Source organism: Sus scrofa, chromosome 3, assembly GCF_054392235.1.
Source record: "Sus scrofa isolate SSC_HxYL_T2T_F1_AM1 chromosome 3, Sscrofa_HxYL_maternal_Yorkshire_Landrace_v2.0, whole genome shotgun sequence".
Taxonomy (NCBI): domain Eukaryota; kingdom Metazoa; phylum Chordata; class Mammalia; order Artiodactyla; family Suidae; genus Sus; species Sus scrofa.
In genome coordinates this window covers 137,680,826-137,692,853 of record NC_139385.1, presented here as the reverse complement: position 1 = coordinate 137,692,853, position 12,028 = coordinate 137,680,826, and the positions used below count along the sequence as shown (strand labels likewise).

Sequence of the window (12,028 nt, the reverse complement as noted above, 5' to 3'; positions counted from 1 at the left end):
TTTCTTAGTATTTAATACTCTACATCACAAACCATCATTCTCCAAATTTCGTTTCTTGTCTGCTTCATGATCAGCCTTCCGCTGATATTCTGCATTTTTGTGCTGAAGAAGTGCCTTTTCTCTTTCTAATTGTCTTAATGCTGATTCCACATTTTTCCTTAAGGCAATCTGAAATAACGTTTTAAATTATTATCAAAGGAAAGTATTTATAAAAATCAAATAAAAATAAAAAATATTTCATCATACCAAACAGATAAAAAAAAGACCTTTAAAAAAGCTCTTTTGTTAAAACTACGTTTTTTGTATTTTTAAAACAGCACAGTATTTTTAAATAATCAAGACGTTGTCTTTTATTTACAACTGCAAGTCAAAATTTCCGTAACATTCCATCACAATTGAACCATCTTTACTTAATACAAACTGAGTTTAAATTAAAAAAAGAAACAACTGTCAATTTCTATTTTGAAGTCATATCATTAACACAAATGCAATTTTTTTTACTTAAAATATCTATACATTCTAAATTAACTCATTTGCAGAAACGTAACAAAATGAAGCCTATTATTATGGCTACCCTGTGTTCTGAGTTCTGTCCATCAATGCTACAAGGCAGATTTTACTACGTAACAAGATATGTATTAATATGGTACTAAGAGAACTCTGTGGATAAGTCAGGCATTGAAATTTTGCATGAACAAAAATGTTAATAAAAGCACGGAGCAACTTTACCTCTTCTTCTAGCTCCTTTGCTACTTTCTCCAGGCGAGTATTAACAGACCTGAGGAATTTCAAAGGAAATAGTAATAAAATAATTCTCTCCTAATTTACAATATAGATATTTACTGTAAATTATAATCACATAATTACTTCGTAGCTCTTCTTTTTCTAAATATTGTAAAATGTTTAAACTTACATTTTAAAATACAACATTTAATTATCTACAAACATACTTGCACTTCTGCTCTAGTTCCTCTTTGGCTTGTATCTCAGTGCTAAGGTGTTCTTCTAATGTGTATAGCTTTTTCTGAATCTGTCAGAAAATAAGAAACTATAATTATAAAGTTTGATCAAATTTCAAGATGACAGGCTTAAAGAAAACCTGATAATCTTCTCTTTTCTTTCAGCTTAATATAGATATAGTATTTCAACTTAATATAGGTAGGTATAGTATTTGTACCTTCGTTTTTTGGGGGGAGTGCTGCACCTGTGGCATGTGGAAGTTGCCGGGCCAGGGATCAAATCCACGCCACAGCAGCAATTCAGGCTACTCCAATGACAATGCCTTAACCTGCTGCGCCACAAGAGAACTCCTATTTGTATCTTCTTAATGTGATTTTTATTGACAGGAAAAAAAATATTAAATAATCCATTTTTGGAGTAGTACTTCCTTTATAAAGGATTTAACTTTTTGAGTTCCTTTTTTGTTTTAGGTGCAGTGGCAGGCACTTTACAAACATTGTCTTATTAATCCTAACAAAAACCCTGAAAAGATGGGTACTGTTAGATCCATTCAATGAAGAAACTGAAATCCAAAAACAGTGAATAACTGGGCCAAGACAGCATAGCTAGTAAGTGGCAGTGCCCAAAAAGACCCAAGTCTATTAGATTCTAAGAGCAAGGTTCTTTCCACTATTCTTTCTAGTGATTAGTTCTCCATGATTTCTAATATATTTCATATATCTTTAAGCAAAACTGTATTATTTCCCTAGTAAGAAAAGACAGGCCAATGAACTAGTAAAGTTTAACAGCTTTTGGTTGCTCCTGCATTAGTATAACTTGATCATACTAGTTACCACATGCTAATCAAAAGTTCTTGCTGCTAGGTATATATCTTCAATAAATAAAAACCAAAAAATGTGCAATATACATTTTTAAACAAAAAATCCATAGGAGCAATAATAAAAAAAATACTTGGTAGAAAAAAGGTTAGGAACTTCTCTCTTGGTAGATGCAGTATTCCAAATGCTAGGTAGGATATGGTTACATCAGAACATTGCTAGAGTGACGAGTATGTCTGTTTTTCAACATATTCGACATCAACATACCTCTTGACTTTCCTATTTAAAACAAAACACAAAAACATCAAAAAGATTACTATGCTTTGTGAAAATTCCTAAAACACAAATCATACCAAAATGACCCAACCAATTTTTTTAGTTTTTATATGTTTTGAAGAGAAAAATGTTTAGCAGCCACATTTATGTGCACGATATAGCTTTGTATATAGTTACAAAGTACAGAGGCTATAAAATACTATAACATTTTGATAAAATTATCCTTTATGTGAATTCATTCCTAAATACTCAAAATTTAAATCTCTCAACTATTTCTGAATCCTTATAGCTTGTTATCTGAACATTTTATAGTACTAAGATAAAATTTTCTGGCTGGTAGAAAATACAGCTGTTTGTAACCCTATTCTACCACTTTTGGTACTAAAACTAAACCTAAAGCCATGTATAATTCATCTTCTCATCAGCCACTGGATTCCATACAATACCTGTCAAATAAATGAATCATTTCAATGCTATGCTGAACTGAATTGCAACAAAGAATGCCATCTAAAAGAGGCATCAACTGGACTTTTAAAATACAGATATTACTAAAATATTTGAACATGTGATTAAAATAGAGTAGTAAAGGGAGTTCCCATCGTGGCGCAGTAGTTAACAAATCTGACTAGGAACCATGAGGTTGCAGGTTCCATCCCTGGCCTTGCTCAGTGGGTTAAGGATCCAGCGTTGCCATGAGCTGTGGTGTAGGTCGCAGACACAGCTCAGATCCCGAGTTGCTGTGGCTCCGGTGTAGCCAGTGGCTACAGCTCCGATTAGACCTCTAGCCTGGGAACCTCCATATGCCGTGGGATGCAGCCCTAGAAAAGGGCAAAATGACAAAAAAACAAATAAAGTAGTAAAAATTTATACATACTTCATTCTTCCTTATTTGTATTGAATCATTTTCTTTACAAGATGGAGAGTCACTTAATAACCTAGAAGGAAAAGCAGGAAAGAAATTATTTTGCATGTCATTTTAATTCATTTTCTATACAAAGTCATCCTCAGAATTAAATTCCAACCACAAAGATTATCTTTCTTTTCAGTTCAACATATTTTAAAGGAAGCAATATTTTCCCCTCTAGAGATTTATATCATTTCCGACCATTTAAAACATTAAATATTTCTTGCCTCTCACTCTTAGTGGATGTCCTAGTCCTCAACATTGTTGAGACTGGGGTCACCAAGCAGCACTGTATACTTTCTTCCCTCTCCTTTGAGTTCCTATGACTCTATGACTATTTTATTCTTCTTCTTCTTTTTTTTCTGGGGGGGGGGGCATACCTGCGGCATATGGAGGTTGCCAGGCTAGGGGTCCAATTGGAGCTGCAGCCACTTGCCTACACCACTGCTACAGCAATGCAGGATCTGAGCTGAGTTTGCAACCTACACCACAGCTCACAGCAATGCCGGATCCTTAATCCACTAAGGGAGGCCAGGGATTGAGCCTGCATCCTCATGGATGCTAGTCAGATTCGTTTCTGCTGAGCCATGACGGGAACTTCAACTATTTTATCCTTCTTTTCTAGAAATCTTCTAGAAAGAGACATCTCTCCTTTTCAAAGATAACATTTGTTTCTTTCCTTTTTTTTAGAGCCGCACTTGCGGCATATGCCAAGTTCTCAGGTTAGGGGTTGAATTGGAGCTACAGGTGCCGGCCGACACCGCAGCCACAGCAAAACCAGATCCAAGCCAAGTCTGGGACCGACACAACAGATCACAGCAATGTCGGATCCCCAACCCACCAAGGAAGGCCAGGGATCAAACCCGCATCCTCTTGGTTACTAGGTGAATTTGTTTCCACTGCACCACAATGGGAACTCCCTCAAAGACAACACCTTTGGATCTTCAGATCTTAATACCTAAGTCATCACATCTATTCAACTGCCAACTCCTCTCTCACTGTTTATAAACATGCCTGGCACTGATACCCTCATTTTAGTCGGCATTACAACAATTTTCAGAGCACTATCATTAGCAGGATGAACAACTCAACCTGGTTTGCTGGGATTTTCCCAGGTGAAGCATAAAAGTCCCACACCACATCCTAGTAAACCCCTCAGTCCAAACCGTAATGGTTGATCACCCCAACCACTACATACATGGAAGTACAAGAAATTTCTCAAATCTATGTTTCTTAAATGTCTTTAACGCTTCACTCAACTATTGAACAGTTTTCAATGGCCCCTCAATGCCTGTCAAAGTCTAAAGTCCCTTAGCACAGCACACAACAACCGTTTTATTAAGCTTCCGCTAAGCTCCATCTCCAATCTGTTTTCTAATCTTATAGCCAATACTCACTCCAGTTGACCAATATTTATTAAACGATCTTGTAATAGGCTCTGCACCAGATGGGAGAATTACAGGCAAGAAAAATACAGTCCCATTAGATACTCCAAACGGTCCTCCTAACATAGTGACATTTACCCTACGTTTGAGCCTTCCTGGACTGTACCACTCTGTCCCCAATAGATGCTTACATTCCAAACTTTTGATTCTATTATTCACCTCGCCACTATACTCCCCCAAGCTCCCTACATCTCAGTCACTCAAAACCCTTTATCATTAGTCTCAGCTAAAATGCTACCTTTTTCCTGAGGTCTTACCTGACTTTTCCCACCCTCGCCCCAATGAGACAGAACTTTTATTTTTCTTCGGAACCATCTCAGATCTTTTTGGTAACTTTCTTAAGGCAAATATCACATTCTACCCTTCATTATGCCTATATAACTCTCACAATTATATCCCTTATTAGTTGACAAGCTCCTTCAAAAGTAGGTATTTGGTATTACTTTACATACCCCCAACAATACAGACTATTGCCTCACACTGATTTGTAAACAAATATCATATAATATTCATTGAAAAAAACTCAGTTTAAAACAAATTAACCTTGTCTTCTATAATTCAGAGTCTCGAAGTAAGACAACTCTTTATAGATAGCTCCTACAAACAATAAAAACACAACAAACAAATCACATACAGATTTTCTCTATAATAGGTAAACCCTATAAAGGGCAGCTGATTTCCCACGAAAGCTTTAGGAATTGGGAAGGTTTCCACATCTCCTTTATCATCCTCAATGTCGTCAAAATTGCTGCTGTCTATGTCACTGCTGAGCTCAGGTACCACAGGAGCTGCCGCTATTAAAAGAAAAGAAAAAAATTACTTAAAAATAATATATATGATTCAAAAATACATAAACTACCCCTATTTTGTTTTATATTATTAATATACATCATATTAATATTATCACATTATATACTGATGTGTGATTAACATTATGATTTACTATAGAAAATTTTAGTAACAGATTTTCTATTTTATTATATCAAATAATTAAATTTTATGAATGTTTTACTATTATACTAGATCAGTTTTAAATACAGATAAATCAATTAAACAGGGAAAGGTATATGACATTATTCTAGGTATTAAAATTACAAGTAGCAATAATCTGTGTATACACTCTTTAGTCTTCAGTTTTCTATATTAAGTGAAAATATTTCTTATCTTTAGAATGAATTAATATCAAATATACATAAAGTTAAACTGAATTACTATGCTTATTCTAGTATTCACCAGAGTAAGGTCTCTATAAATAACTAATTATTGATTTATTATTTCAAACACCTGAATTAAAGATAATTATATTTCCTCTACTCTGAAAATTACTGAGGTGTACAAAACTTAGCTTGATAAATTAAGAAACCTGTAAAGTTTATTATAAAAGCACTGGGAAATAAATACATGTTAATTTGCTAAGACACTGAGGTAATAATAATTAGTTATAAATACTGTTTCAAAACAAATTGAAATGAAACCTCTCAATTTAAAAATTAGTTGGCATTAAGTGTACCAGACATGCTTGTTAATTCAGAAGAGGAATCAATTTATAAAATTTAAAATGTGATGAAACGGAAATATTTAAATTTTTGACTTACTCTCTCTTATGTTATCCCAATTCCACTGATCATTCTTAAAGAAAGGATGTTGTTTGATTTCTTCCACCCCATTTCTCCCAAGTCGCACCTCCCTAAACGATGCAGTTAAAAACCGTATTATAAAGAGTAAGATTATAAAAATACAAAAATACAACTCTCTCCCAACAAAGATCAAAATAAGGATCACAAATGAGCTTGAGATATCTTAACTAAAAGCTTCAGCTTAAATGCTGCTCAAAAATAAGCAATCTCCATTTTATAGCACATGCTCTTTCTAGATAATAAATGTCATGGAAAGGGAAATGTGTTTCCACCTGTACTTTGTGTCAAATGAAGGTACACATGAGATTTTCCATTAAAAAAAACCACCCATGTGTGCCACAACCCATGACCAACTTCAGGGCATAAAATGGATAGAGATCTAACTTTTGGCACAGGAGAGTTTTTCAAAACCTCTCTGATAAAAATGTCATTTAAAAATATTCCTCCTTGTCTGAAAAAGAACTCACACATGTGTCTGAAGCTATCCACATTTACTCTGGAAATAGCTATAGTAAATATAAATATATATTACATTTATATTAAAATTATCATTCTGAATCACAAGAAAAATGTTACAAATAATTCCATTCTCTGTAATATATGAGTCTTCAATGGAGACTATATGGAAATAAAAAGCATCCTTTTTAAAATATGCCCCTGAGGTTATGTTTAATATAAATAGGACAACCTATAGAGGGAGGTGCTCCTAGTCACAATGACGGCATTAAATTCTTTCCAAACTATCTTTTCTCCACCTACTGAAACTACTATCCCCCATAAACTGCTAAGGTGAATTTTTCATGAATGCTACTCCTTTATGCTATAGATATGCTGTACCATATAACATATGCTACAGATCTATAGATGCTCTTTTATATTTTACCTTTCAGTACCATTATGGTCATCCCCACCAACCCCATCTAGTCATCAAATAAAACATTATACAGAATTTCTTTTGAGTTTATCAGCATGAATTACTCAGTAATCAGATAATTAACATAGTTTTATTTTACAAATGACTGATAAACAAAAATGATTACGCGTCTAATGAGGACAAATATAAATACATAATTTTCTTGTTTTATATGGAAAAAATTTCATAATATTTAATTTGATGAAAATGCGGGAAATAATTATTAATAATGAAAATACACCCTGATGGAACTTCTCTGGGGGTCAAATTTGCAACTCAAGTAGGTCAACATTAAAATTTATATCCCAGAATTCCACCTTTAAGATTTTATCCTACAGAAAGTATGTAAAGATGAATGTATGAGGATAGTCACTGTGCTTTGAACAAGAATGGCTAACAAACAGTACGGTATGCTGAGGAATCAGCATCTTAGAGAGAAATGCCCTTGGTTATCATCTAATCTGATCCCATCATTTTAAGAAGGAATAAAATCATCTCCCCCAAAAGTAAAACAATCTCCCTAAAACCGTAAAGCTCGGGAGCCACATCTGGACTGAGGGGAAGTCCCCACTTGCCTGTGTGGTCCTCTGACAGGATGATTCCCATCGCAAATATAAAATGGGGAACCAGAAAGGAAGAGAAAAGAGACGGCAAGGGAGACATTTACAGTAACTTTCTAGCTTCTCTTTTTAAGCAGGTTTTCACAGCAATGTTCATCCACTTTGTGTTAAGAAATATGGAATTTCGGGACAAACTTGCTCATATTCAAATGCAAATTAAAAAGGGCTGGGGAGAAGGTACTCCCAATTCAAACACAGATAGTTTTTAAGATTATTAACTTAATAATCTGCACAGAACTTCTTCTCTCAAAAAGCTGTACACCAAGAGCAATATGGTTTAATCACATTAGAGGATAAGATATAAAAAATACAAAAATTTTATTTCTCTCAAATGCACTATTTTACCAAGTTCTATTTTTTTCCTTCTTAGATACGAGAGTTAGACGACAGTTAGATTACCATTAGACCATAGATAAAAACGACAAGGGTAACCCAACACCAGGCTTAGCAATAGGAAAAGGCTAAACTAGAATTAAATGCAATTTGAATAAAGAGAAAGACTGATTTCACATGTAAGTGTTAGGTACGCTTCCATTTCTACAAACCTAAAAGTTAAAAGGATTCTCTACAAAAGATTCAATATACATTACCTATCTGTTAAGAAGGCACAGATGAGATTCTTCGCATGTTTAGAAATTTCTGCATCTTCAGGGAAACATAACGAGTTTTTATGATCCATAATTTTGCTGTATGTTCCTACAAGTGAATCTGCATAAAATGGAGTATCCCCTAAAATTCCAAGAAAGAAGACGGAGTGTAACAGAGAAGGCAAATTAAAGATTTTCCACCTAATATTTAAATACGTTAAGTTTAAATGTGTCACATGTATGGAGGAACACAAGATCTAAGGGCCAGGAATCTCTGTCAAAACAAACAGGCACACAGTAAAAACATATTTAAAATTTCACCATACCAATGAATTATTAATTTTTAAGACCAGAATAAAATCAATATTAACGCTATAATTTGTCAAGGGTTTCAAATACAAAATGGGAAAAAAACTCAGTATATTGGACAATTTAAAATCTTACTCGGTGGGGTCAGATCAGTCAGAGTCCTCTAATGCTTAAAGTAAATTATTTAGCCTTTTGTGTTATATAATACAGTAGTCGCTAGCCACAAGTGGCAATTTAAAATTAAATAAAATGAAAAATTCACTTCCCTGCCATATTTCAAGGGCTTTCATCATGACAGACTGGACAATGCAGCTCTGAGAATTAGATCAGATCTGTTATTTTACATATGAGGAAATCAGGCCCACATAGACGACATGTGATCTGCCTAAGACGACACACAGCTGGAGTTAAAAATGGCAGATAGAGTCTCCCAGTGCAATGTTCCTGCTGACCAATGACTGTGATAAAGAAGCACTGAAGCAAGTATAAAGACAGAAAAAAAGTACAAGGCGTCATTTTGGCCAGTACTCAACAGAAGCCAGAAGCGTCAAAACTCTGTCAGTATGCCTCAACGACAAGTCACCTTAGTACAAACCAGACTTTCCCAAATCAGCCAAAAAAGGGTATTCAGGTAGTTAGTTTTCGTTTGCAAAGAGTGGCAGAGGAGAGTTTTGAATTCAAGATTTTTCTAGTGCAATTTTTTTTTTTTTTTTTTTTTTTTTGGTCTTTTTGTCTTTTTGCTATTTCTTGGGCCGCTCCTGCGGCATATGGAGGTTCCCAGGCTAGGGGTTGAATCGGAGCTGTAGCCACCGGCCTACGCCAGAGCCACAGCAACTCGGGATCCGAGTCGTGTCTGCAACCTACACCACAGCTCACGGCAAAGCCGGATCCTTAACCCACCGAGCAAGGGCAGGGACCGAACCCGCAACCTCATGGTTCCTAGTCGGATTTGTTAACCACTGCGCCACGACGGGAACTCCTCTAGTGCAATTTTTAACTGCCACAGACGCCTTTAAACGAAGTCCAGTGCGAACCAACCTGATAAGCAAGCACCAGAGTAGATCAGATTACTGCCAATTAGTGTTATTCGAACTCATTAAACTCAGCTCTCAGAGCTGAAAACAGTACCAGGAATTTAAATGGTCTCTTCAAATGAGTCAGGTGACTTCCTCCAAAGTATATCATTTTTTTTTAATCCCTCACAGAGTCTAAGCACATGATGGAATACATTCTACTCTGAAAAGATTACAACTAAGACATCATCAGAGAGAGCCCAGAGGCAGGAGAATAGGTAAGAGTGTTGTTTACAAAGAGACCCACTCCAAAGACAGCAGTCCAAAACAGAGCAAGTCACAACAGGACACGAGACTAAGCACAGCAAGATCAATGCTACGTATACACTTATAGTATTCAAAAGAAGGCATTTTACACCACAAAAAAGTTCCGTGACTAATTGTTACTTAAATTTGTACTGATTTTTGGAGGGAGGGGGCGGGCAGGGAAGGATCGCCAGTGAGATCCGAGGGGAACCTCTGCCGCCTGCCCTCGCCCTGGCCCCCAGCTCCCACCCGGTGGGCCCGGCTCAGCCAGGATCGAGGCTCGTCTTTAATAACCACGGGAAGCCGCGGCTCGCCAAGTTCCACCAGCCCTACAGTGAAGACACCCACAGCAAATCATCAGGGAGACATCCCATTTGGTGTCTAAGAGAGATGAGCATGTTTGCAACTTCCTAGAAGGAGGATTATTGGAGGATCTGAGAGCAAAGTGATTTATAGACATTATGGCAACATTGTATTTCGTCTTCTGTGTGGATTCTTCAGAAGGTGAACTTGGCATTTTAGATCTAATTCAAGTATTTGTGGAAACATTAGACAAGTGTTTTGAAAATGTCTGTGAACTGGATTTAGTTTTCCATGTAGATAAGGTTCACAATATTCTTGCGGAAATGGTGATGGGAGGGAGGAATGGTACTGGAGACCAACATGAATGAGACTGTGACACAAACTGATGCGCAAAATAAACTGGAGAAGTCTGAGGCTGGCTTAGCAGGAGCTCCAGCCCGTGCTGTATCAGCTGTAAAGAATATGAATCTTCCTGAGATCCCAAGAAATATCAACATTGGTGACATCAGTATAAAAGTGCCAAACCTGCCCTCTTTGAAATAAAAAATTGAAAAGGCCACTCCCAGGTAAAATCCAGAGGGAAGAGTCATCTAAGTTTACCATGCAGTTGTTTACCAAAAATAGAGGAGGAGAGTCTTAACTTTTGCTCTTGGATTTGAGTCAAGGTACTATACAGAAGTTATGTAAAATCTGTATGGAAGTTCAACATTGCTTTTCTTGCTCAGTGATTTTGAAGAAATTGAGTAGTTCCAAGTGTGATTTTTTTCTTTCTTTTCTAAACTGCATTCCTATGGCCACCTGAGGCATGTCTCTATGTATTGGCTACTACAGTATTTCGAAAAGTGTTTTGAGACATTTCTTTAAATTATGTACAACCCAAAATGTTGGTGTTTTGTATGGATCACAAGTGCAGCCTTCTTTAATTCCTTCTGTTATCTGTCACAATTGTTATTTAAAGAACCAAGTATGTATTGCATGAAAACATTATAACCTTTTCCTCTTAGTTTAAATAAACTCTATGGTAACTGGAAAAAAAAAATTTGTACTGATTTTTTTAAGCAATAGCCATACTCAATTACTGTACAGATTTTACAGATTTCCACTACCAATTTCTTTGAGTCATCTTTTAGAAAATAAATCCCCCAACTTCTAAACCTATATTTTCAATTCTTCAGTCATTACAAAGAATGTGATTAGCCCTAGAGCTCCCACTGTGGCACAGTGGGTTAGGAATCTGACTGCAGTGGCTTGGGTTGCTGCAGAGGCGAGGGTTTGATCCCAGCCCAGCACAGTGGGTTAAAGAACTTGGTGTTCCCACAGCTGTGGCACAGGTTGCAGCTGCAGCTCAGATTCAACCCCTGGCCCAAGAACTTCCATATGCCATGGGTGCAGCCATTAAAAAAGAAAAAAGGAATGTGATTAGCCTCAATACAGTTGCCTCATAAATAGATTTTGCTGTATCTCCCTCATCTCCAAGACAGGTGTTTCAGTCACTGGTTTCCTTGGCCAGAATATATTTTGTGATCCTAGTATTTAGGAATGTGAAATCTCTTTTTTGGCTGCACCATGGCATGCAGAAGTTCCCAGGCCAGGGACTGAACCCATGCCACAGCAGCATCCCAAGCCATGGCACTGACAACACCAGATCCTTATCCTGCTGTGCTACCAGGGAACTCTGGGAATTGGAAATCTTAAAAATGAAATCTATGACAGAAAGAAAAGTTTCAAAATACTTGAGCCTTCCAAATTTTATCTGGTCAAAGTAAAAGAAATTATTAAACTTGCCTCTGAGTTTTCTGAAGCTGAAATATTATTATAAGATATATTTATCTTGATAGTCAAATGGTCAATAACTATATTTATGATTTTACTATAATTACAGACCAAATATATATGAGTAATAAATGTAAGAAAGAGTTTAAAAATTAATTAATATA

General features: G+C 36.0%; 1 protein-coding gene and 1 pseudogene across 4 annotated transcripts in view; one reads left to right on the top strand and one right to left on the bottom strand.

Moving 5' to 3' along the window:
- The window catches only part of ROCK2 (Rho associated coiled-coil containing protein kinase 2), a 140,709-nt gene that overhangs the window by 34,210 nt on the left and 94,471 nt on the right, over positions 1-12,028 (bottom strand). For 2 of the 4 annotated variants that reach the window (NM_001444354.1, NM_001444353.1), the window contains 8 exon segments: positions 33-168; positions 730-778; positions 951-1,030; positions 2,046-2,057; positions 2,929-2,989; positions 5,038-5,197; positions 5,999-6,090; positions 8,164-8,302. In NM_001444354.1, the coding sequence (NP_001431283.1) occupies positions 33-168; positions 730-778; positions 951-1,030; positions 2,046-2,057; positions 2,929-2,989; positions 5,038-5,197; positions 5,999-6,090; positions 8,164-8,302 (729 nt within the window). 4 annotated transcript variants of the gene reach the window in all.
- On the top strand, positions 8,908-10,634 carry LOC102163155 (AP-3 complex subunit sigma-1 pseudogene; annotated as a pseudogene).